The 27,511-nt window shown below is 38.5% G+C and overlaps 1 protein-coding gene across 18 annotated transcripts in view; it reads right to left on the reverse strand.

Annotated features, from left to right (window-relative positions):
• Nucleotides 1–286: 286 nt before the first annotated feature.
• The window catches only part of sgip1a (SH3GL interacting endocytic adaptor 1a), an 85,313-nt gene continuing 58,088 nt past the window's right edge, over nucleotides 287–27,511 (reverse strand). For 4 of the 18 annotated variants that reach the window (XM_053232137.1, XM_053232134.1, XM_053232135.1 and 1 more), the window contains 18 exons: nucleotides 20,781–20,792; nucleotides 19,805–19,829; nucleotides 19,528–19,639; nucleotides 19,227–19,312; nucleotides 16,884–16,970; nucleotides 16,099–16,173; nucleotides 15,245–15,907; nucleotides 13,670–13,794; nucleotides 12,593–12,746; nucleotides 11,756–11,812; nucleotides 9,688–9,747; nucleotides 7,846–7,957; nucleotides 7,523–7,678; nucleotides 6,948–7,080; nucleotides 6,561–6,763; nucleotides 3,586–3,650; nucleotides 3,305–3,469; nucleotides 287–2,460 (listed from right to left, as the gene is read on the reverse strand). In XM_053232137.1, coding sequence (XP_053088112.1) covers nucleotides 2,438–2,460; nucleotides 3,305–3,469; nucleotides 3,586–3,650; nucleotides 6,561–6,763; nucleotides 6,948–7,080; nucleotides 7,523–7,678; nucleotides 7,846–7,957; nucleotides 9,688–9,747; nucleotides 11,756–11,812; nucleotides 12,593–12,746; nucleotides 13,670–13,794; nucleotides 15,245–15,907; nucleotides 16,099–16,173; nucleotides 16,884–16,970; nucleotides 19,227–19,312; nucleotides 19,528–19,639; nucleotides 19,805–19,829; nucleotides 20,781–20,792 — 2,313 coding nt within the window. In that variant the 3' untranslated portion in view covers nucleotides 287–2,437. The remainder of the gene's footprint in view (nucleotides 2,461–3,304; nucleotides 3,470–3,585; nucleotides 3,651–6,560; nucleotides 6,764–6,947; nucleotides 7,081–7,522; nucleotides 7,679–7,845; nucleotides 7,958–9,687; nucleotides 9,748–11,755; nucleotides 11,813–12,592; nucleotides 12,747–13,669; nucleotides 13,795–15,244; nucleotides 15,908–16,098; nucleotides 16,174–16,883; nucleotides 16,971–19,226; nucleotides 19,313–19,527; nucleotides 19,640–19,804; nucleotides 19,830–20,780; nucleotides 20,793–27,511) is intronic. The other 14 variants (XM_053232138.1, XM_053232140.1, XM_053232139.1 and 11 more) reach the window with 14 other exon arrangements.

Here is a 27,511-nt window from a genome sequence, read left to right on the forward strand (position 1 = left end):
ATCCTCCTGCCTCCCAAACACAAGCTGGTAGATTAATTTCCTATGCTAAATTGCCCCTATGTGTGAATGAGTGTGTGCATAGTGCCATGCGGTGGACTTGTGTCCCATCCAGGGTGTATTCCCACCTCATATTCAGTGTTCCCAGGATAGGCTCTGGATTCACCATGATCGTAACCAGGAGAAAGTGCTGACTGAAGATGAATGAAATAAATGAATGCATTGGTCACATCACAGTCTCAACATTTTTTTGAAAATCACTGTAGTAAAAAAAAAAAAAAGGCATTCATACACTCTGCTTACATCTTTTATTGGTTTGGAAAGAGCAAAGAATCTCGGGTTCATTGTTAACACCGTCTGTACAAACACATCTTGCACATGTTGCTGGCAAGAAAACTCTAGAATGTTCAAACAACAGACAGTCACACATGCTCACAACCTCAGGAACACTCACATACACACTCACACACCACACACACTTCAATTACAGTACCTGACTGACATACAACACAGCTTCTTGCCTCTCAAGCACAGCCTGGATAACACTTCAGTTTGGATTATGGAGAAAAAGTCATCCACTGCTATAGAACTGCACTCAGGACTCTCAAAATGTGTTAAATTCAACGCAGAATGTTGTGTTAATGTTAAAGGCCAGTGCATTGATCCTCCACAACATACAGCAGATATGAATGGGAAAAAAAACTCAAATGGGAATAAACTTTCTCAAAGCACCAGTGTTTTCTCTACAGCAGCCACTTCATGTGACAGGAGGATGCTTTTGTTCTTCATATCAGCTATCAGAGCATGTGGGAAGTTCAAAAGTAGCACAGTGGTATTCTTTCCACAAGAAACAATATTTTATGACTTTATTAATAGTTTATAACATTTAAAAATATGCAGCTTATTCTCTCTTGGGGACAATTTTGGAGATACACACAAATACAAAAAAAAAAGAAGAAGGAAGAAGCGTTTTGGTCATCCTAACCACTCGCCAAACCTCATCCTTGTCATCTCACAGAGACATTATGATTCACAAAATAAATCCATGAACTCAAGCGCTGGGTTGTTTGACAAGGGTTCATGCTTGAGACATCAAATAAAATGCACAGGAAGATGAGAACAGTTGAATACAGCACAATGGTGTGAACGGTAAAAGTGTTTAAACTGTCCAAAACCAATTCATGTTTCAACTAATAGTGCAGATATACATAACACTGCTTTCATAAAGCATGATTCACCCACACAGATACAGTATTCAGCCACTTTTACCCCCCACCCATATACATACAGCTCGATTCTCTGTTGCACTTGAGTTTAAAAAATTATATCTGAAATAAATGTAAAAATTATACTTCCGCATTATACTGTACACAGGTTACCCAACTACACAGATAACAAAAAAATCAAATATTTATAACTTTAAGGATCCTAAACTGTGATACCATTCAAAGTTTATACATATACAGTTACTGAATTTTTGTTTCTTTTTTTTGTACAACAAATGATCAGGAATAAATAAAAATAGAGTGATGTACTCAGAAGTCTAACACTGCTGTCTTAGGAACAACAGAAAGGCTATTCACCAGTATGAGGAAAAACACCAAACGCCCTTCAAGATATATATTATCCATTTAAATTACATTTTTTAAACAGCTCTTTTTTCGCAACTGAATGAAATCCTTTTTTAAAATACAATCGCAAGCAAGACAGTTTCAGCTGTGGCTGCCTAAACAGGAGCTAAAACAGGACGAGACTTTACGTGCCAAACAGGAGCACAAAAACTTGATTTTCACATTAATGGTTTAAATCTGCTGCACCCGTCGATCATCTTTCCTTTCCTTTGCCTGATTCAACTTTCGAAGATTACACTGAAGACCCTGAATGAGTAATAAATTAGAAGTATCTAAAATGATCTGCCCTCTAGCGCCAATAAGACAAATGTCAAAAAGCAGCAGACCCAATCCTGAACAGTTTCCTATGCAATCGGAAAGCATCATGTCAGTTTGGAAACGCCTTCAAAGTTCTAGACGGAACATTTCTCTATCAGCAGAAAGACCTTGAGCTTCTCATCCTCCTCCAGACACACCATCTTACTGAACAGCTTTAACACTGACAGCATGTTTAGAGAGATATAAAGTATTCAGACAGCCACAGCCAATGAGTTCAATGATTAGATGTTAGACAGACGAGAGGCTAGTCTTAGGAGAAACCCATGCTGTCTAACAGCAGCGATACAGTTCTGAAATGTTTACGATTTTACAAATACAAGAAGTACACCCTAAAAATACTGCTGGAGTGTGGCCTCCGCCTGGGTCAGACATCTATAAAGGGAATCCCCAAAAGATCCGACGGAGGTCAGAATGAGCATCTCTCCTATGGTTTGAGTAAATTTCATTTAGTCCATAAAGACACACTCTTCTGCATGGGGCTGTGGTGCAGATTAGTTATCTGCCAGGTATTTTCCTACAAAGAGAGGAAAATTTGAGTATTTTTACAGAATAAACACTGTAATACTTTAATATCAGTTCCAGAATAATCCTGAAGCAACCTCTAGTTTCATTCATTCCCTGCTCAGTTATATTTAACTCAGTTAATTATCAAACCCTTCCTTTTTGAGGAACTCTGCCAACCTTGAACATTTGGATATTTTCTTTTACAGACTTCACAGTTTTAGGTTTTAATCAGTTTAACTGTCTTCAGGTACACTTCAAGATAGGTTCAAGTTCAGTACTTTAGAATGAGAAGAAACATGTGCAGGTGAACTGAAAATGTTTTTGACTTTATATTCTATTGGGATCAAATCCAGATCTAACTGGAAAAGGACCAATGCAGATAATTCACTGCAAAAATGACGTTAGCAAGTAAATTATCTTGAATATTGTCAAATTTGACTAGCATTTCAGACTAGCATTTATAAGACTATATAATCAAATATATGATTATTAAACCCATTTCTAGATTTTTTTTTTTTAAATTTTTTTTTTTACTAAATTTAAGCTTGAAATAGTCTTGTTCTACTGGCAGATAACTGTGCTAATTTTAAGCATTTATTTTTTACAATAAGAAACAGAATAAGAACATTTAAAGCTTGGCATTTAGTAAAAATGTCTAGACATAGGTTTAATAATCTTATATTTGGTTTATTGTAATCCTATAAAAGGAAATACTAAATAAATGTGACTATATTCAAGATATTTTCACTTTTTTCATCGTATGTCATTTTTTGCAGTATTTTTGAGTACTTTTTAGAACACAGCCTAGGCCCATTTATAATAGTGTTTCCTCATCAATCAGGTTTCGTTCTCACCTGCAGCAAACCTCTTCTTGATGAGGGAGAATCGGTATCCGGAGCCGAGCAGCTCGATGTCGCAGCCTGACAGTGTGCTGCCCTCGCTGGTGAACTGCACAGCAAGAGGGGCTGGTTTACTGGGGCCGTTTGTTAGTTGGAACCGTGCCAGCAAGGAGCCAACGCCTGGAGCAGAGAGCAAGAGTGGGGAAAAGAGCTGAAACAGGCAATGTGGGCTGCGGCTAGGTTAAATAAGAGGCAAAGAGATAAAGTAAAAGGAAATTTCTGGGCAAGCTTTTTACCTCCGTTCTCAGACTTTTGTGAGATATCTGGGATCTTCCACAGGATTCTCTGCTGTTCTGCGTTCCTAGGTAGATCAAATGAAAAAGAAAAAAAAACATCATCTGTCAGACTCAGTACTCTGCGTCATGCCCTTAATCCACTCCTCTTTCAATCTGCACTCATAAACTATCCTACGATAAGATCCGCACACTGCACTGCTCCACATACTGTATCTATAAGGTTACAGTGCAGGATTTAATATCAAGCGCTAGTTGCCCAACAGCAAAAAACACCCCAACTGGTACATTTTCTTACAAGAAACTTCATATACAATACAATAGTTATGAATAAAAGGTCACTACAGCACTGCACTGATGACTGGAACCTCCTGCATAGTATGAACAAGCTCTAAATTTACAAAATGCAGGAGCAAGAGTTTTTATTAATCAATTTCAGTTCAGTTTCATTTGTATGGCCCTTTTAACAATAGACACTGTAACAAAGCAGCTTTACAGGAGCCAGATGTAGAGTGGCAAAAGTTCAGCATCATAGGATTAATGTGTAATTTTTAGATTTTACAGACCATGATGTAGCTGAACCAAAAACAAATCCAAATAATTCTAATTTGTGCATTGAGGAAAAATGGCAGACATATCAAGCAAGTGCTGCAAATAAAAGCTTTTGTTTTGCAGTTTTTTTTTTTATTTTTCTCCTATGATGTTGGACTCCTGGGACATACTGTAGATTTAGATTTAATGAGCAGCCCTAGTTGCTCTAGGGTTTCAGACGACATGAGGAAGAAATCATCAAAGGAATCAAGCATGCACCGGGTTCTGGTTCATTTCATATTAACTGCAAAAGTTTTGTTAACCTCTAATGCAATGCATAGCTTAGCACCCTGCTATTTACAGTGGATATAAAAGGTCTACACACCCCTGTTAAAATGGCAGGTTATTGATATGTAAAAAATGAAACTAATATAAATCATGTCAGAATCATGTCAGAACCCTCAATGTGAAATTACAACATCTAAAAATTAAGTGAAAAAAACCAATCAGAAACATATTAGGGAAAAATAAAAAAGTTACAATAACCTGGTTGCATAAGTATTTTATAATTGGGGATGTGGCTGTGTTCAGAATCAACCAATCACAATCTCATGTTCAAAAGTAATTATCATACAGCTGTCATCAATAAAATTATTCTGATTAACCCCAAATAAAGACCAGCTGTTTCTGTGGGATTTTCTTGACATCTTCTTGGTTTCATCTGACTGCTGAAGCCATGGTCCACAAAGAGCTTACAAAGCCTGTACGGTATCTCACTTGTCAAAAGATACCCATCAAGAGAGAGGTATATAAGAATTTCCAAAACATTACATGTACCATGGAACACTGGGAAGGCCATCATCAACAAGTGGAGAAAATGGGGTACCACAGTGACATCACCAAGAACAGGATGTCCCTCCAAAATTTACCATAGGACAAGACAGGTGCAGGTGGAGGCTGACAGGTACTGATTACTCTCTGCATGTCACAACAATGGGCTATAGGGTAGGGTGGCTAGAAGTGAGCCCTGTCTCACAAAAAAAAAAAAAAAAAAAAAAAAAAAAAAACACATCCAAACTCAACTAAATCAAACCATGTGGCAAAATGTCTTATGGTCTGATGAGACCAAATCCAAAAGGTATAATAATTCCATAATTCCAAAAGGTATGTTTGCTGCAAAAAAAAAAAAAAGGCACATCACCAAAAACAACACCATCCCCACAGTGAAGCATGGTGGTGGCAGCTTCATGCTTTATTGCTGCTTTTCTTCAGCCAGAACTGGGGCTTTTATCAGGGGGGAGGAAATAATGAATAGCTACAAACACAAGTCAATTTTAGTGCAAAACATTCAGGCGTCTGCTACAAAGCTGAAGATAAAAAGGAATTTGACCTTTCTGTACGACAAGGGCCCAAAGCATACATCCAAATCAACAAAGGAATGGCTTAACCAAAAGAAGATCAATGTTTTTGAATGACCTAGCCAGAGCCCAGACCTGAATCCAGCTAAAAATCTGTGGGGTGACCTGAAGCGGGCTGTACACAGGAGATGCCCTTACAATTTGATGGATCTAGAATGTTTTTATGTGGGAAAGAGTGGGAAAATATTGCCAAGTCAAGATGCCATGCTGATAGACTCTTAGCCAAACAGACTGAGTGGTGTAATAAAATCAAAAAGTGCTTCAACAAAGTATGAGTTTCGGGGTGGGCACACTTATGCAACTAGGTTAGTTAGGTAAGTTTTTAATTTTTCTTTTTTTCCCTAAAAAAGCTTCTGATTGTTTTTCACTTTATTTGTATACTTTGCAATTTCACATTAAAGGTGGGAAAAGATCTGATATGATTTATCTTAGTTTCAAGTTTCTACTTAAAAAAACCTGCCATTTTAACAGAATGTTTATAAGAATACCAAGTTTTAGAAAATCTATAGAAGAAATTGCTTTCAGAGCCCTAACATTTTGGAAAAAATCTATAAATTAATGTTTGTACTACAGATGTTGCAATGATTTTCAAATCCAAGCTAAAATGACGTGTTTTATTAACATACAGCCTTAAAAATTTAAATCTTAAAACTGTTCCTTGATATGTTTTTTTTTTATTGCTTGATTTTATAACTTGAATACTTCTTATGCTTTTCATATGTATTATTTTTACTGCACTTATGCTTATCCTGTTGTTTATTGATATGAAATTTGCTGTTTATTTATGTAATGCTGATATTTTTAAAGTAAAAAAAGCACTATATACATAAAGTTGAGTGGTAAGGCCTTTAGGATACTTTCACATATGTGGCATTTAGTCCACTCAAATAAAATACTGGTGTGGGCCAAAACAAGTGGTCCAAAATTACTTGAACAAGACTAATTGATAGGAAAGCACCCTTATACCCTTAATCATAAAAACAAAGTAAAGATGGTCACTACTGAAGAGTTTGGCTGTTGTTCTCTCACCAGACAGCAGGAGGAAGGACAGCTTGTAGCTGACCGACTCCTCCATCAACAGGAACGAGGAACTGCACGTTATTGAGGGCCACTGGTGTGGTCATGGCATTGCCATTGTATCTGTAGTCTATTCTCAGGTCAGTGCTGGTGGGCTCGCACCTCCAGCTCATGGCCAGGTTTAGAGGAGTGGACTGAAGACCCTGTGCTGATACCTGATACACACAAATACATCAGTGTAGACATGAGGTGTTTATAAATATATTGAATTTAGATCACACACCTTATCATTTTGCCAACAAAAAGGTTATTTTCATCATTTTAAAAAATGTTCTACGCTGCAAATAACAACGATTTTATAAATTTGCATCTCCATTGTCCACTAAGATGAGTTCTTACCTGATATTTCAGCATGTCAACATTGTAGTACGTGGCCTGAGGTTTCTGCTCAGCCACTTTCTTTAAGTGAGTCATGAGGTTCGGCATGTTCACCCAGAATTCCTTGGAGTTGGGTTTGGACTGGGTGGTGTCGCTGTGGAAGCAATGGCAGGACAATGTAACACAGTTGGATGTAGGGCAAATCCACGGTCAAACCCAAAATGGATAATCTTTTTTTTTTTTCAGGGCTAGTGTGTGAACAAACAGCCTGCCAAGCACGAGGCTGGCAACGAAGGCGATGAGCTCTGCTGATTAGTCATATGTGAGTCACCATCAGCTGACTCAAGGAAAAAAAAGAAAAAGGCATGAGCTGAAATAATGCCTAGACCAACAAATCAGATAGACAAAATAACCAAATAAAAGATACAAATACAACTAATGCTTGACATTAGCAAGCAATGTTACTGTTTTAATCAAATGAGGTCGACAAAGAGCATGTCAGAAATCTCAAAATGTGTAATAGTGTGTGTTATTGCCCTGGTTGTACTGGGTTGGAAATATATAGATGATAAAAATATGTTAGAAGTGTTATTTACCAGCACAGTAACTGGGGGTTAGGGAGGACATGCTCCAGATGACTGTAGTTGGTTATGCTAAAAGTTAGCACTGCAGGTGTGGGGTTATTTGCAAAATGCCTGGTGATGCCAGCCGGGAAGGATAACACCATTTCACCCGTGATCTTCACCACACACCTTAAAGATGGATAGTGAGATTAAACTACTGGATATTGAGGGCATATAAATGTTAACTATAAAATATTTGTACCCAAAATGCTCACTGAACATTAATATAGCCTCACAGGTATTTTCCATTTAGTATCATTTTATTGCATGTTAAACGAATACGTCAGCAGGCTTACTTGCTGGGATCTGTTCCCTTGAAGTAAGCATTGACCGTCTCTGTGAATGCTGCGGCCACGGGCAGGGTGTCCTGGGCACCCATGGTGAGGGGACTAGGCCCACGAGAGCAGCCTGGAATACACACACCAACACACACCAACACACACACCACATTAAATACGATGGAATGGAGACATGAAGTAAGAAAATTGCTGTTTAGAGATCTAAAGTGTGGAAAATAAGACTGAAAGAAAAAGAAAAACTAAGTAAGAAACATAACAGATGATCAAAAACAGTACACATATGACAGACAAATAAAGAACCTACATATACATCCCTTCCCTTGGTTTCATTTGTAGAACCTGGTTCTACGTCTTGTTCTACATGCACCTTAAACTAACTGCCTGACATGGAATTAAAGAGAAAGAGTTAAAATTCACCTTTCTGTAGAAGTACCCTAATTACTGCACACATGTGCCTTTTTTTAATAACATACACTGAGTTGGCAGCTTATTGGTAACTAGATCTGGATATTGAATAACCTGTCAACCAAAGTCTCGGTTTACTAATGGTTTGTATGTTTAAAAACATATTCAATCTTGAAGGCACCCGCACAAATCATACAAGCTGATTCTCACATTAATGGATTGCACCTGTTAAATAAGCAAAGCAAGGTGTTATCTGGTTTGTGTCTTTGCTTGAATGAATACGAAATTTGGAGCATTTCTACATTAAAAAGTGAAAAATACATGGGGGGAGGAGCATCTATGCAAAAATATTTATTTAGCAGTGTGAGTTACTGCAATCTGAAAGTCACTTCAGCAACTGCATGCTCAAATTATTACAACCGAAGGGGAGGTGATAAATTTGCATAAGCCTGCCTCCACCATTCAAATAAATTGATTAATTAATTAAAAAAAACATTAGTTTATCGATGATTCTCAAAATTATTCCTTGATACCTCAAAATAATGAGAAGGTTTCTCAAATGATGCCATTTGGCCATGTTTGAAAACGTTTTCCTTACACTCATTCTTATTTTGTGCCATTTTTTTAAAAAAATTATGATATTACTTTTATCATAATATACTTTCATCATAATATTTGATGGGTTACTACATATACCTGGGTCAAGTTTCAGTTTATGTTTCTGGGAGTCTCAGAGTTCTAAAATCAGCATGCCTATCGAGAACATTTAGCACACACAAAAACCTCACGTTGTTTCCACTCCCTGCTTTGCATTTGATGTCACAGAAAATAATTAGTTGCAATTCATTTGCTACTTGTCCACTAATTACACTAAATTATTATCTCAGTAAATCAGGGATCCAGTACATAAATGGATATACAGTATACATACACTGACATGCCAGTTTATTTAGCATGCCATTCTTGTAACTATTAAAAACAAACTCAGTGCATTTCCACACATATAACTAGTGGTGTAAATGCAGCATGTACAATCAATAAACTCAACCATGGTCACAGGTGCCAAGATAATAAGGTGACTAAATCAAGAATAAAAGCAACTCAAATACATGCAGTTATTATCTGAACTGACTAGTCCAAAAATCAAAAGATTAAAGCCACAAAAGCATTTAATTAGTGATGACAGGTTAGTGCCGGGCGTGAAAAAAATGAGTCCCAATGAAAGGTCAGGCTGCTGTGTTACATGAGCAGATGAGCGCTCTGATGCAGAGGAGAGCGGGAGAGCAGGGAGGAGGCACTGGCTGGCCAAAACGAAGGAGTCGCTGTGGGTGGAGGAGTGACTGATGGAGGGAGAAGTGGATGAGAATGAGAATGGAGAGATAAGACTCGAGTGTGTGTACGCGCTACGTCCTTGGGTGAAAAAGCCTGACTTACCTTCAAAGGTTAAATAAAACTTGCCTCTGTCAAACCATACGAGGGAGGGCTGGTCTGTCTCTGTGTGAGGGGAGGAGGGAAGGCAGAAGGATGAAAAGGAGAGGGTGTAGGGGAAAGGGGGAGAGAAGGACACTAGCATGAGTAACATCACAGAGAAGGGGCCAGGGGCTTAGGTCAAAGGGCTCCAGTGGGGAAGGCTGTCATTCATAAAATATTCATAACTTACACATGAGATGTGAGGCATGATACATGAACTATGTTGTTACTCATACATTCATACATTCTATACGCAAACTCCATGTCAGCTGATCAATCTGAGCTTGGTATGAAAATTGTGATTGAACTGTACTGTAAATATTAGTCATACTGTAAATGACTAATATTTATAAAGTCCCCCTGTCCATGTGATCACATATGTGTGCATCATTAATGACTAAATAGTGGCAAGTGGGAAAAATCTCGTAGACCGCCATCCATTCTGGCTTTCAGATATCTAAAGCTAGGTGTGATATATACTACATGCCAGATGTGATTAGTCAGTAGCAAAGGTGTAATCTGCGCTGGGGACACTGGGACATCTCAAATCTGGACATTTATAAATGAATACTGCACAAGTGAGTTTCTAGGAGGTTTCTTTCCCTGCAAACCCGGATGTTTGTGTCACGCACACAGTGATATAATCACATTATTGCGTCATGAATTTATTAAAAGAAAACTGCAGTCGTTACATGGTGGCATGTGAATAGAAAGTGAAGCCCTATCATAATGGCCAGTTTAATCAGAATATGAAATCACACATTTGGTTTACTTTCATAAACTTCAAAAAGCTCTGTCATCGTCATAAATGTTCACAAAAACTAATATGCATTTAAAATCAGTTAAAATGGAGGTATAGGTGCTTTCGGTGTAAACTGGCCTGGTTTCCAACTGAACACATTTTTTTTTTGCCTTGGCATTATTCCTGTTCCTAGTGCTTTTAGAAAATGTTATGCCTAGGGACGGTAATATTTAAAAGCTTTTTTCTTGTTTTCCTACTGGAAAACAGTATTTTATGCTTCTGTATATGTCTCTGGTCTGCAGAGAAGGGAAACTGTAACTCTGTAGGGTGTATGATGGACAACAGGGGGCACTAATGAGTGACAGCAGAGTAAGACTGATGGATATAACATTTTTGTCTAATCTGGAGAGAAAGTATATACTTTAATTGAAAATGATTAAAAGGGTTTGTAAGTGTATAAATGTGAGGAGCACTTCAATTTTAAGAGGAGTCTTAAGCAATGTGGGTGTTCCTTGTTTTCATTCTGAAATGTATTATTAGTGACACTTTGCAATAAGAGGCATTAAAGAATCTGAGATTTCACACAGGCATATACTAAATGCTTAGAAATCAGGAATTAAACCCAGGTCTAACATGTAAAGTGCACTCCACTCTCAGAAGAGAGGAGAGAAGCATACTGATTAGCACTGCTGCTCTCTGGGCTACTTTCCAGACCAGACGTCAAACCCACAGAGGCCTTGTGTATGCTTGAGTGTGTCTGGTGTCTGGCTGGAGGATGGTCTCCATCAGGTTCTGAAGGGTGTCCTGGAGACAGATGCTCTTTGGACACACTACGAACGATAGACCTAAGCTTATAGTGACAATGTTGGCAATGCTATGACAGAAGGGTGTAATTGATGAACTATGAATGCATGTCTTTTCAAGCAAATGGAGTGAATTATGAGAGGATTGGAAAAACTGATGTGAAATGTCCAAGCTGCATCTGCCTTCTGTATTGTTGACATTAAGGGTGGTATTTATTATCTGTGGTGTGTATGTGTAGGGGATTTTTTTCCCTTTTCTAGGAAAAAAAGGGAGGAGGACCAAGATGAACAGACTAATACTACACATGTATGGCCGATCTATTTGTGAGTTTATTCAACTGGCAAAATATGGAACTTTATTAAGTCTTAAGGATGACTTATGCCAGTTGGTTCAAATGCATTGTAGGTAACATAGGCATTTGAAAGCCATGGCTGGAATTTGTCTTAACCAAATCATCCACCGAATCGGGAAAGGCCCATACCGTACCTGCTAGGAGGTCAGCTCGCCTCTCAAAGCTGGGCAGTTTGTCTACAAAAACGTCATCTTCCAACATCAGACAAAACGTCAGCCCGAAACACAAGACGAGACAGACGTCAAAACAGAAACAAAGGGTAAAAACAATTCAAATCAAAACAACAAATATTATAAGGAAAAAAAAAAGTCATTAAACACAAGACAAGATCACGCGACACAGATACACAGCACAAACTGAAAATGACAAATGAGCAGAATGGAGGTAACCAAAACAACTCAAATTGATGGCATGGAAAAGGCACCAAACATACTGCAATTCATCATCACAACTCAAACTCTTGTGTTAGCTTCCAAGCTTCCAAGCTGAGCACGGCACCATAATGGCAATACACAACCCTGAAACGCATTCCAAAACCAAATCCAACATGTAATTATAATTACTGTATGTTGGTTTAAATTTGCCTCCAGAGCAATTTCAGTTTAAAATCATCAAGCTGCATGTAATGAATCTCATGCAGGCTCATTTGTATTTTCTGTCCAACAAAAGTTATGGATTACTCTCATCATCAAATGTATTCAATTCAATAAAACAGAGTCAGAAATGTCTTCTGCTCATTCCTTTACTACAATGAATGGTTGACACGCAATTGTAGGGACTACTGACATCAACACGCCACCCTTACATCAAGAATACCCATAAAGCACACAACCTGTGAACTAAATGGATGTTCGAAGTACCACTGCAAGACAAAAGACTGGAATCTAGCCACCTAGGCAGCCACATTGGACTTTGCAAACCAATTAGATTTGCAAACACATTCACACAGAGCAGGAAGAATGGAGTCACACCTGACACAGACACGGAGAGCTCTTTACCGACAGTGGGCGTAGAGGCAGCACTGAGGGAGTTGGTGGAGGAGATGGAGGAGGTACTCTCTGCTCGCGCCAGCGGTGCCAAAGGCGGAGGGCTCGACGAGTGAACCGGAGGGCTGAAGGGCCGATTCTGTGTAGGGAGAAAACGAAAGCAAGAAATTCTGTCAGGGCTGGTGCTATCAACATTGTGTACTTTCTTGAGTGAAGCTTAATCTGCAATTATAACAACAGTTCCCCTCACTAAAGTACTATCTGAGTTGGATTCGTTTTATCAGTAGCTTGTACATTGCAGATTGTACAGGAAAAAAGCTTGTCTATAGTCATTTAAATGATAGTACATCTTTAGTATAAACTAATCCAACTCAAACAGAGCTTAGTATTTGTGCAGTGGCCTTGGAAAACAGGAACATTTTGACAGCTGGTATGTGATTATAAACTACATTGATTAGACACTTGTGTTTTCCTCGCACAGTCAATATCTTGCTGATATTCACCATGTGAAAAAATCACGCTCAGCTAGCATGGATTTAGACATCTTCGGGCAGACTGACTGTTTTTTTCCACTGTGTTAGTTAAACTGGCTTGGGAAGATTAGATATTAAATAAAAACTTTTCCAGATCACTTTGGGGGAAAATATTTATGGAAAGAGTAGAGTTGTCAAAGTATATTATAGGCAAAGAAAACTGATTTTGGCCAAAACCTGGTTTATTACATTTTTTAGGCTGTTTTTTGGCTGTTCAGCTGCAGCAACATTTCCCAGACCACCATGCATTTTTTCATGAGACACTGCATTCCTATGTGGAGAAACATCCATAAACTACCTACAGTACACATTTTTAGCTTCCAAATAGTTAGTTATCAGATGTTACTGTACTGTGTTACTAAACTACATGCAGCTAGGGCAAAATAAAAACACATAGAATGATACAATCTCAGGAGAATAAAGTGACATTAAAAGACACTGACACACTGAATGGCTTCTTGCATTTCATGTAAAGATGACTTGTGCCACTGCTAATTGTGCTGCTGTGTATCTTTGTGCTGTTACATACCGCATCCCCTATGCTGCCTTTCCCAGGAGCCAGTTTGGGACGGGAGGGTGGCCGTGGAGGGGGTGGGGGAGGAGGGGGACTGCTGGCAGCCAGTGGCGTAGCAGGGCGTGCAGGGGACGAGGAGCCTGCATATCAATGGCATTTCATTAAAACAACATTCAGCTAAGGGAGGAGGGATAACATTTTATAGCCATTTGAAAATATTTATAACTCATTTCTGATCAGCCGTATACACATATAACATCATCTTTAACTCTCGTCAGTGTGAAATAGACTACACTGTGAATGTAATTCATGGATGTATATTAGTGGGTTGGTAAGAAATTATTAAGAGCCTTGTATTATAGTCATGTTGATTGACACTTTTCTTATGCCTGGCTTGCTTTTGACTGATGCTTGAGCTGTTCCATTACCACAACTCCAACGTGCGGGATCAGTGCTACCACTCTCATCATGTTTAGCTATTCCTTTCTTCACATTCAAAATCATAACCTGTTATCTAGAGTGTGCCATTCATAACTGTTGTACTATAGCACTGTTGAATTCTTGACCTAATTGGCCAGAGCTCCTGATTGCAAGGCAAATCACAGGTTTACAAAAAACGTGTTCTTTCTAATATGTTATAGTTTCTATAGGAACAGCCATTTCACAGGGACTTGTATGGCACAATTTAAAACTAATAATAAATTGATTAAAAACATAACTTTGTAATTTAACATAGAAATTAATTAAAATGTGTAATTTTCATGGTTTTCTGTGTGGTGACATTTATTTAACATTTTTGCAAAGAGTCTCCAGTGTTAATGCTGTACAACAGTCGGAGCTAAAGCTATTCCTTTGGGTTTTCTGACACAGGAAATTCTACACATGAAGGAATTTGTGCTTTGATGTTTCTTGGCATTATTCTGTCTTATTAACTTCAAGAGAAAGTTATTGAAGGAAAGAGAGAAAAACTTCAAGGTAATGTCTGCTTATAGGTGCTATAACCTTAGTGATTAATTTGGAACTAACAAAAATGAACTTGTTTCACAAATGCTCCACAACATTAAATGTAACTACAAATGGATAAAAAGTATGATGTGTCATTCTTAAGTTAATAGTTAATAAGTTAGTTAATACGAAATGACATCACACTACATGATCGCTGATAATTTTCTAAAATCAATTATTTAAACCCAGGCTTCTCACTGTCTTAAGGATCTTAAGATTACTTTTCATGGGCCAAAGCATTCAGAAAAATCCATTTTTAGTACTAGTGTGACAATGATTTTAAAATAAAATAGTGACTGTGACAACATTAAACAGTTTGGACCTGAGCACTAGATCTGGATCTGACTCACATCTCGCCACAGTTAAGAAATGATGTTAATGTTTTAATAACTTTGTATTAGTGTTTAAATAATAAAAGCTCTTTTGGTGGTATAATATATCTACAACCATATGTATTTCTAAGATTGAGTCATTCTTTGTTCAATGTGCCAATGACTAATGACTTCCCCTGAGAGTTTAAAACAAAGTGTACATATGAACTAAGTGCTAAGTGTTATTTTTTGATGATGCACAGCTATGACTCACCACTGCCACTTCCTCCGCTTGTGATTGCAGGTGTAGGCCCAGGAGATGACACCACTGCCCTGTATGTGGGGGGAGGAGGAGGTGGTGGTGTTGATCTAGGGCCCTGATCAATCTCTTTGGGTGAAGCACTGCTTTCACTTGGGTCCTCTTTTGGATTGCCCTCCTCAGGGTTGTTCTTATCTTCTGGATTAAGGGCCAGGGGTGGGGGGATTGTACGTGCATTTATCTCCAGAGCACTAGGTGGAGTCTTTGCTGAGCCAGACCTCGCCTCTGTATCAGGAAAAGGCTGAGTTGATTCAGCATTAGGCTGGAGAGGTTCATCTGGAGGAGGCGGGGCTACCTCATCTGGAGGAAGGGGTACTTTGGGGGGAGAAGGTTCTTTGGGTGACAGAATGGGGGCTGGAGGAGAGGGTGTGGTGTTTCTTGGTGGCTCGGGTGGAGGAAGAGGAGGGGCAGGTTCTTCAGGAGGAGGTGGAGATTTTGGTAAAGGAGGAGCTGGCTCTTCTGGTAGTGGTGGTCTTTGAGGTGACTCATCGTTGAAGCAGACCCACTTGTCTGCGGCACTGTCTGCAGGTTTAGGGGAGTCTGCTGGGCCGAAAATGTTGTCCAGATCTGCTATGGAGGGTTTGTTTGTGTTCGCTGAAGTGTCCTCTGCTTTCACAGCTGCATCAGTAACATGTGAAGACACCATAATTGAAGAAATCATTAAAGGTAGAAAACAATATGAGATATGAAACAGAGTTCTTACAGATTGTGATATGTCATATTCCATACAGAAATATAATCATCATAACATACAAGACACACAAATGGAATGGAGGAACATACAGTTCAGGAAGAAGCACCGGTCTTACCGGAGGAATCTGGGCTTGTAGTGTTGCTCGGAGGGGGGGAAGTCGGCACATTCTTGGGTGGAAGAGGAGGGAGTGCTGCAATGACATCAGGGTGGCTGAGCAAGCTTTTTCAAATGCCCCCTAGTGGTCAGACATTACCCCCGCGCTGAACTAGCTCAGAAAAACAGGACTATTCCATGCCCAAAGCACCATGCATATGCAAAATCTTAATCGCTAGATGCAAGGAGAACGTGGGGAGGGCTGGGACATGGGATGAGTAACTCACAGAGGATGACAACACTTCACTCCCTGTGGCCTGACCAATTTGCTCTTAATAATACCATACAGAATGAGAGTAGGTGCCCTAGACCCATCTCATGTGACCAGCATTGTGAGAAATAATGCAAAATCGGCATTTACATTTATCAGAAATACTAAACACAGAAAAAGACAAAAATACAGTCTTTATAAAACATCCTTAAATAGGTTTATCTTAGACATTTAACTCACACCTACCCATATCAAGGGTTTTACATAGTAGTCAACTGAGGCCACATCAAGTAAACTGTCATCAGAGGAGATTGCCACGGGCTAAACTGGATGACTTTAGGGATATGAGTTTGATTGGTTTTCCTCACTAAGGATTTGTGAAATTAGTGGGTTACTGGAGCTTGCAAAAGAGCGAAAGTTAATGAAAACCACATTCCCAGATGATTCTTCACTCATACAACCATTTGGAAAGTATGGAGGGAAAGAGTTTATGATCCTGACAAGAGACAATCCGTGCCATGTTATCAGAAACTTACGTCCTGGAGGAAAAGGTCTTCCTAGAGAAGAGTCTGGGTTTGGCTCATGTAAAGGAGCACCCCAAACCTCAGGTTCCTCTATCATCGCTAATATATGGAAGATGGCACAACACACAGCCAGTGGAGAGCAATGTTACCCATCATGGAGCTTAGAGATGAAGGCATATCCTAGTCCTAGACCAGAGGTGTCAAAAATATACGGCCTGTGGGTCAGGACAGGACCAATAATGTTTTCATTCTAACCCACCGAATAAATTTAGAATCTGTGTTCTAAACTAAAATCACCTTACTGACTGTACTCACTGGAAAGATTAAAAAAAAGAGCTTTGTTTTTCCACTATGGGAATAAGCAATAAACAGCGACTGACATGTAATTCTTCATTAGCCAGCTAAAGATTTGATGCTGAAACACTTCTGCAATCACAACTTTTATCATTTTTATTTGTAAATAATTATTCTAAATATTTAGATTTTTTCCCCACCTTAAAATTATGTTTTGTGTGGATTCATGACACTTATTCATGATACTTAAGCAAGGCACACTATATATACAGTAACACCTGTACATCTGCTCATTTATGCAGTTATTCAATCAGTCATGTGGCAGCAGTACAATGCATAAAGTCATGCAGATACACATCAAGAGCTTCACTTAAACATCATTTAAACATCAAACATCAGTATCGGAAAAAAAATGTGATCTCTGTGACTTTAACCATGGCATGGTTGTTGGTACCAGACGGACTGGTATGAGTATTTCTGAAACTGCTGATCTATAATTTTCACACACAGCAGTCTCTAGAGTTTACACTGAATGGTGTGAAAAACAAAAAACTGTGTGAGGAAGAACTGCAGGCTGAAACACTTTGCTGATGAGAGAGATCAGAGGAGAATGACTGAACTGGTCTGAGCTGACAGGAAATCTATAGTAACTCAAATAAGCACTCTTTACAACCGTGGTGAGCAGAAAAGCATCTCAGCAAGCACAACACATCAAACCTTAAGGTGGGTGGGCTACAACAGAAGAAGACCACATTAGGTTCCACTACTGTCAGCCAAGAACAAGAATCTGAGGCTATCATTGGCACAGACTCACCGAAAATGTACAGCTGAACTTTCTTTTTTTTTTTTTTAAATCTTCAACTGTCCAGTATCAATGAGCCTGTGCCCATGATAGCCTCAGATTCCCATTCCTGGCTAACAGAAGTGGAACCTAATGTGGTCTTCTTCTGTTGTAGCCCATCCACCTCAAGGTTCGATGTTTAGTGCATGCTGAGATGCTTTTCTGCTCACCACAGTTTTAAAGAGTGATTATATGAGTTATTATATCCTTCCCGGAAGGTCAAACCAGTCTGGTCATTTTTCCACTGACCTCTCTCATCAACAAGGCATTTCCACCCACAGAACTGTCACTCACTCAATGTTTTTTGTTTTTTGCACCATTCTGTGTAAACTCTAGAGACTGCTGTGCGTGAAATTGCCAGAAGATCAACAGTTTCTGAAATACTCAAACCAGCCCATCTGGTACAAACAACCATGCCACAGTTCAGGTTACAGGGATCACACTTATTCCCCATGCTGATGTTTCAAGAGAACATTAACTGAAGCTCTTGACCTGTTGATTTTATGCATTGTACTGCTGCCACATGACTGGCTGAATGGATAACTGCATAAATGAGAAGGTACAGGTGTTCCTATTAAAGTGGATGGTAAGTGTATTCATATACTGTATAAATATATCTGATTGTGCATTTAGAATTGACTCAGATATATGCTGATTAATTAATTAAGTGCTGAACATGTTTAAGAGAACTGGGTGATGTGTTACTGGTCTACTACATGGATGTTTTGGTCTGACCCACTTGACATTGGACTAAGTGTAACATGGCCCTTAAAATGACCCAAAATGAGTTTGACACCCCTGTCCTAGATCTAAACCACTCAAATCATTTTCCATAATTTTCTAAGAATAGAATAGAGTAGAATATGTCTAAAAAGTAGCATCTGTAGACAAAATAAGTGTCTAATGATTTCTGTTCTTAAAATCTAGAATTAGTGTGTTTGGTGAAAATATATGATTAACGATCTGAACATGAGACTATGTAGAATTGTATCAAACAGATCTGGAACATTGTAGAAAACAGTATAATCCCTTGTTATATTCTTTACAAATCCAAACATCACAAATGTACATGAATGGAAGCATGTGAAGGGATACAGGACACTAATTGAATGGTTGTGTATCTCCTGTGCATTACATCGACACTAAGCTGAAACATTCAGTGATCAGTAATCAGTAATAATCAGAGTACTTCAAAATCATTAAGGGCTGGCTCTTTGTACCTTCTGTCCTCTGCTCTTCAAATGCTGTCTCCAGTGGAGGGCCAAATAAGGCTACTGCATCCTCTGGCACTGGAGATTTCTTACTTCTGAAATAGAGAGAAGGCAAACAGCAAAGCAGATGTGTGTAATGTAAAGAAACCTTGGAGCTCTGATCTCATCCAATCGGCAACTATTTCCAGATCTAAACCTTTTAATTTTTCTTCACTTAGAGCTGTATAAATCATGTAATGCAATGGGACATCAAACATTGATTGTGATTGTTTGTGTGTGTGTGTGTGTGTGTGTGTGTGTGTGTACGTACCTAGGAGGTTCTGGTGCAGGTGCAGGTGCAGGTGCAGGTGCAGGTGAGGGGACTGAGGCTGGAGTAACAGTGGGAACGGAACGTCTTGGTCGTGCAATTTCGATTTCTTCACCTAAGAACAAACCACACATGCCTAAATTTTTTTTTAAAAGAACATCCAAGTAGACTCTAACACATCATTTACACTGTCTATTTTAAATCACAAAACAGTACTGTGCTCAATTCAGAGACTAAATTGCAAGGGTTACAGCATTCATATTTTTCAAAATGTACTCACTAGTCAAATCTCTTTTTGCCAGACCCTGGAACAAAACAGAAGACAAAACACCGAATGACTCACAAAAAAACTAGTAAATTTATTGACCACTAATTTATCAAACAAAAGCTTGTTTTCTGAAATCTTGAAAAATATCAGATGCAGAAGGACAGAGGACTGTGTAACAAAACTTCACTGTGCTCAACACACAACTGAATGACAAGAGCAAGACCATTTTGTTTTATATTCTTTTTATTATTTTAAGCATTATTATTATTATTAGAAGTAATAATGGTTATACTAATTATTATCTCTTGTCATTCATAATGTTGTAATAATACAAACCCTACTACTACTCTAACTACTGGAATAATAATAATAATAATAATACAAAAATAGCTATTATCAGGCAGTTTAACATTAATTGCAGGGAATTCCCTCACGAGTAGAGCTCAGCTTTGGTGGCAATGTAAAATATATCATGGAATAATCATGATGATAATAATAATGATGATGATGTAATATGAATGTCAAATCTGATAAACAAGATGAAAAACAAATTCTGCCACTGAATTGTAATTAGGTAAGATTTTGGGACACACAACACACATCTTTTAATCATATTTTCATGGTATTAATGTTGGGATCTCTATTACTACTACTACTACTAATAATAATAATCATCATCCTCATCATCATGTAGTGCTTCTTTGCAGCATACTTGACTGCTTATGCTTTCATAAAATGTATTGCAGTGTAAGCAGTCTTGTGCTCACATGAGTGTTTTAGTCATTATGGTGCAGGTAAAGTGCTCAGCACAAAGCACATCAATATAAATGACCTTGAAGTGTAGCACAGCTGTTACACATACATGGCACTAAATTATTAATTATTAAAACACTCACAGTCCTCACAGCCTTCGCAACCCTAGACCTGTTTCAGCTAAAGGACTACAGAGAGTGTTAGAAAACAAAAAAAGCTTGAATACAACACTTACCGGGCTACGTCTCTGTGACCAGCAAAAAGGAAGAGAGAAGAGACACCTGGTCAGAGAGTGACAAATCAGTAATACACACTCTTAAAATAAACTTTGTTTAGAGAATAGAAAGTGAAGCATTCAAACCCAAACCAAACCGCATTTGACACCATGATTCTAGCTGTTGTAAAAAGTTCAGAAAAAGACAGGTTCATGTTTTCAGACAAAGCCCCAAGGTTAAAAAGTGATTTCGTAAATATCTGAACTGAAACATTGCACAAGTGTAAAAATTACACTTTCATTTACATTTCCAGACTTGGAGTGTTAATAAAGTAATTAATAAGCTAAAAAAAATGCTAACATGCCAAAGAGTATTTTCTAGTCAGCAGGACACTTACCATGACCATGCTAAGTGCTAGTTTCATGGCCTGCTGCCTTCTGTTCACTGTTCACATTTTTGTCTGAACAAACCCTTTATAGATAATCCAGAATATTTAATGCTATTGCTGCTATTTTCCACTGTGCACAATGGGAGGTCTTACAAAGAAAGCAGCTTATACAAACTACCTCCAGTAAAGTGAAGTGACAAGTACAAATATAATATATCTTCAAATACACCTTACACATTTAAAACACAGGTGGGAGGTTGCTAACATGAACAATACTCTCTGGAAAATAACATGGTGACTGCTTGTTATTTTAACATGGTGTCTAGAAATTATGTGTATACCCAGAACACCGAGATTAATCTCCAAACGATTTTCTACTCACTCTCAAATCCGGTCTAAAAAGCAGCTGCCCTTATTCTTTTCACACCTTGCCATATTTTTGGCAACACTCAAAGTTAAAACAAAACCAAACTGTGTTTCAAAGCCCTTTCCCCTTCTCCCATTATCCATCTCTGTCCATGCTAAAGAAAGTACCTTTTTCGTGTTTGGCCTAAACACTACTCAAGGAAGTTACTCAGCAATTTGGAAGTGACTCCTGAAATCTGTGTTTCAATACTAAGTTCATCACTGGCTACCATCGCTTGCTCAATTTCTTGGGGAAATCATGCTATTAGCTCACTAGGGGATAGCAAGATAGGTGGTTAGCAATATTACCAATATGACTCAATGTGGTTCAAATAGACCAACCATACAAACCACCAAGGAAATTGCTTCAGCTATGTTGTGTTCACAGGTGAAAAGTCTCCTCACCTTAACCTGCAAATGGCAACTCATGTGACTCAGTTTATACTCTTCTGCAAGTCAATTCAAAGTCAATTCTTGTTAGATTGAGGACTACACAAAACAGCCAGTTAAAGCTCAAAACAAGACTAACAAGACCACAGGTGGGTGAAGACCCACCAACACTGTGCATTCATCTATAGTATTGGTTTTAGAATATGAAATTACAGAAATACTGCTTTTCAAACTAGCAGCTGCTAGCTGAACTGGTGACTGTACTCTTTAACTATGTGATATATATACACATGTAGTGTACAATACTATTAGACAGAGTTCTAGACATTAAAAAATTGGTAACACTTAGCTTTTTGACGTTAGGGCTGCATAACACCTACACAAACCCTTTTTGACCATCTGGCCTACATAAACATTTATACAGGCTTATTTAATTAGGCCTCAGGTATTATATAAAGGGTTTATTTTTATTTTATTTATTTTTTTGGAGATTTTGATATAAAGGTGACATAAAATTATAGTCAAATGACACATTTTATTGACATAAGGTTGTGTTATGACACATTCTGGGTTGATTTACTTCAGAATGTCATGATAACTGACTTTGTATCTCTGTGCAGTTCTGACATGATGACATGATGGAACATAATGGTGATCTCAAACATTAAATATATACCTAAATTTGTCATTATGTTGTCACAGTTGTGTCATAGGGTTTTTAAAAAATACTATACACTTTACTTAGGAGCCAGAATAGAATAGAATAGAATAGAATAGAATAGTGTCATGGTTATGTCGTAAGTCAGGGATTTATTTATCTTGATTATACTGTATATACAAATCTTGGCAAGCATGTCACTACAACACTACAAAATTAGCTGCCATGAGGTTCAAATGTGAGTCAGCCCAGAAAGTGTCATAACACAACCTTCTGTCAAGAGAATCTGTTACCTGACCCAGGTGTTATGGCAACTAGACAATACAAGTCAGAAAACTGTCTTTATGACAGCTGACACCTGTTGGAGTCAGCCTTTACTGTAAACATTTACATGGTATTATGCCAGTTGTTTTGAAAGGCTTATGTATGTTATGTAGCTCTATTAACATGGCTTATGTAGGTGTCATATAGCTTTATGATCATGGCTTATGTAGGTGTCATGTAGCTCTATTAAGATGGTTTATATAAGTGTCCCGTTGCGCTATGAAGATGGCTTATGTAGGTAAAATGTACATCTACGAGCATGGCTTGTGTATGTGTCATGTTGCTCTATAAACATGGCTTATGTAGTTATGGTGTAGCTCTATGAACATAGCTTATGTAGTTGTCAAGCAGCACTATGAGCATGGGTTATGTACAGTATGTGTCATGTTGCTCTATAAACATGGCTTATGTAGTTATGGTGTAGCTCTATGAACATAGCATATGTAGTTGTCAAGTAGCACTATGAGCATGGGTTATGTACAGTATGTGTCATGTTGCTCTATGAACATAGCTTATGTAGTTGTCATGTACCAAATGTGTGAGGAAACAAACTATTCTCTTCTTTGTTATAATGCTCAATTTATTCTAAATGTATTTAAAACCCCAGTCTACCTATAAAAAAAAACATACTGACTACAAAAAATAACTGCCAAATAAGCCTATATTCTGCAAGACCTACATAAAACACTGGCTCTGCAACAACTCAAGGAAACTCAGCTGCAACTACATCTGTCTTAGTATTAATTCCAAGCACCAAACAGACCCTGAACCATGCCAAGCACTGCCCATGAATCCTCTGTGATAAGAAAGAGAGCACAGCACTCCTGAAGAGACAGACGGAGAAAGAGCTTACCGGACTGCTCCTCTGAGGAGGCCAGCATTAGAGAGAGGGAGAAGGAAAGAAAGAAACTACATTAGTGCAGGTGTGGTCTCATAGGCCTGGGACTGCAGGTGAATGAAATGGCATGAAATACACTTCTAACTCTTGCAAATTAGAAAATAAAATGAATGCATTAATATTGTGGTCTATTTTCTAATAAGCATCGGCTCTTAATCATAGATGGATTAAAGAAATCACCTATATAAATGCACATAAAAATGTGGCAAAACAATGATGGTTATGAATTTATCATAGATCCACCATTCAGTTAAAAAAGGATCCTGCATGAGAATTTGAAATACAGTTCTGATTTTAGGCAACTCTCAAAATGAACAAACGCGGAGCTGTTTATTTTTGGGAGCTTTGTTAAGAATTTAATGGATGACTAACCATACACAAGAGTCCTAACCATAGTGCAGGTCTTATCAATAAATCCCAAACACCACCGGCAACCCAGCACATGGTTCCTCTGTGTGCTATATTAGGAAAGCCTGGGCCTTTGTGTAATGTTTCAGCTCGACTCAGCTCACTCCCAAGAGAATACAACAGCCTACACAAATTATCACTATGTTCTCAAGTACTGCACCAAATACAATGAGAGCTGCGTTTCTCTTGTTTAGCTTACCAGGCCAGTTAACCTTTGATCAGATTTCATGCTCAATCCATCACTATGGTTACAAGTAGGGGTGGGCAATGAACCGAAAATTTCATATCATAACTTGCAGTAAAATGATACTGAAAATTTCAATTGAATTTAAATTTAAACCAGGGACCTGAGGTTACTAGACATAAAAACTTTGAAAAGTAATATTTAATGCAAATACAGAAGTTGCACTAGTAGCTTTAACCAATCCTGATAAAAACGCATTTATTCTTTCTTCCTCAGTAACCTCTGGTCAGGGTCACAGTGGATCTGGAAGCTACCACAGGAATACCCACTGAATAGGAAAACTGGTCTGTCACAGGGCACCATGCACAAACATTCATACCCTCATTCACACCCAGGGGCAAATTAGCATAGCCAATCCATCTACTGATATGGTTCTGGGAACCCGGGACCCTGGAGTAATGATGCAGCACCACAGTGTTGCTCCACGTAAAACTGTATAAGAAAAATTGCACAGGTTTATATTGGTGTCCCATCTCTACATACATATATATATATATATATATATATATATATATATATATATACATAAGCCACCACTAATTACAAATGAAACCATGAGCTCAGCACAGACTGAAATACAGTGTGTGGATTTGATGAGCATAAGCATTTTGTACTACACTAACCAAGTGTCTCTGTTTAACAGTGTAACATCTTATTATATGGGCTAAAGAAATTACAGACACATAAAAAAAGAATTTTGGGAAATTTGGGTCTATACTTTGGCCATAACATTAAAACCACCTGCCTAATATTGTGTAAGTCCCACTTGTGCCGCCAAAACAGCCCTGACCCATCGAGGCATGGACTCTACAAGACCTCTGAAAGTATGCTTTGTTATCTGGCACCAAGCAAGTCCTGTAAGTTGTGAGGTGAACCCTCCATGAATCGGACTTGTTTGTCCAGCACATCCCACAGATGCTCACTCGGATTGAGATCGGGGGAATGTGGAGGCCAAGTCAACACCCTGAACTCTTTGTCATATTCCTCAAACCATTTCTGAACAATTTTTGCAGTGTGGCAGGGTGCATTAACCTGCTGAACAAGGCCACTGCCATTAGGGAACCATGAAGGGGTATACTTGGTCTGCAACAATGTTTAGGTAGGTGGTACGTGTCAAAGTAACATCCACATGAATGCCAGGACCCAAGGTTTCCCAGGAGAAAACTGCCCAAAGCATCACACTTCCTCCGCCAGCTTGTCATCTTCCCATAGTGCATCCTAGTGCCATCACTTCCCCAGGTGAGTGACACACACATGCACCCAGCCGTCCACGTGATGTAAAAGAATACATGATTCATCAGACCAGGCCATCTTCTTCCATTGCTCCATGGCCCAGGTCTGATGCTCACATGCCCATTGTAGGTGCTTTCGGCAGTGGACAGGGGTCAGCATGGGCACTCTGACCGGTCTGTGGCTACGCAGCCCCAAACACAGCAAGCTGCGATGCACTTCTTCTGTTCTGACACCTTTCTAGATGACATCTTTCTAGATGGGCCAGATGGGCTAGCCTTCACTCCCCTTGCACATCAATGAGCCTTGGGTGACCATGACCCTGACGCTGGCTCACTGCTTGTCCTTCCTTGGACCACTTTTAGTAGGTACTAACCACTGCATACCGGGAACATCCCACAAGGCCTGTCGTTTTGGAGATGCTCTGACCCAGTTGTCTAGCCATCACATTTTGGCCCTTGTAACACATCAACTTTGAGAACTGGCTGTTCACTTGCTGCCTAATATATCCCACCCCTTGACAAGTGCCACTGTATAATCAATGTTATTCACTTCACCTGTCAGTGGTTTTAATGTTATGGCTGATTGGTGTATATATAGGGTATATAAATATAGAAGTTATTAAATATTTATGTTTAACTGAGATAATATAGAGATGACAACACAGATATTTAACATTAAACTCTTGTCCTTTTTATACATATAAAAAAATCAGGGACAGTTTTACTACACATGGAATGATTGCTGGATGTATAAAAAAAATAAAAAATAAAGGCTGTCATAGAGATCTACATACATTTCATGGTCATATTTCCAATCTGCATATCTTATTTATTACATTTTAAATATTAAAAGTGTGTCTTTTAGACAGTCAGTGTATTGGTGTCTTTCAGCAGAAGTGGAATAGAATATTTAAAAGCAATTTTCTCTTTTTTCTTTTCTCTTCCTCCCTGGAGGTAACCAGACTTTAAAATGCTATTTCAGTTCAGGAAAGCATGTAGTTTTCAGACCTACATATATAGTAAAAAATGTCAAACTTTCACCATGTGAAAAATTTTCCCGTGTTGTTACACAAATGCCATAGGCACCGGACTGTACAAATGTTTATTTTAAAGGTTCTACCTATAACTGCAGAGTTTTATAATGCATGCTGCTTTAAGCCAAAGGCTGTGGAAAAGGAGAAGAGGTAAGGGATATCCTTTCTCTCAATTACTATCACTACCAGAGTGCTTTATACTATATTTCTGCTCATGCATACCTATGCACCGTATGCCCCGCCTGACCGTAAGAAAACATGCTTAGTGAAATTTCCATGCAGACTTGCCTTGCTGTGATTCTTGCTTCAGTGCATGTGTGTGAATAATTCAGTGATGTGGTTTTCATATGACACACGCTGCATTCGTGCTTCTGTTCTTACAGTGTTACGTCATGCAGCGTCACTGTGCCTAGTTTCCGAGCTGAATTATTGAGGAAGAGCACTCAGTCCTCCAGCACACCTGAGACTTAGTGCGCACTAGACCCATTGCATTAGGTCAGCGAGAACACGTCTCACCTCAAGTGCACCATCAGAGTCAATCATGCTATGAAAAGACTCATTTGACCTTTTTGTGTTTTCAAAAAAAATTATAAATATTTACTTTATTATGATTTGCAAGTGCAATGTAGCTTGATATTTATAAAATATAAAAGGAAGCATGCAGTTTGTTCTAATCAGAAGGCAGCTTCCTAGGTAGGCAGCATTTTGGGTAGTGTTTGTGCATTCCTAAGATAACATTGTCCCAATCAGAAGGAAGCTGCCCACCAAGG

This window comes from Pangasianodon hypophthalmus, chromosome 2 (genome assembly GCF_027358585.1).
Source record: "Pangasianodon hypophthalmus isolate fPanHyp1 chromosome 2, fPanHyp1.pri, whole genome shotgun sequence".
NCBI lineage: Eukaryota > Metazoa > Chordata > Actinopteri > Siluriformes > Pangasiidae > Pangasianodon > Pangasianodon hypophthalmus.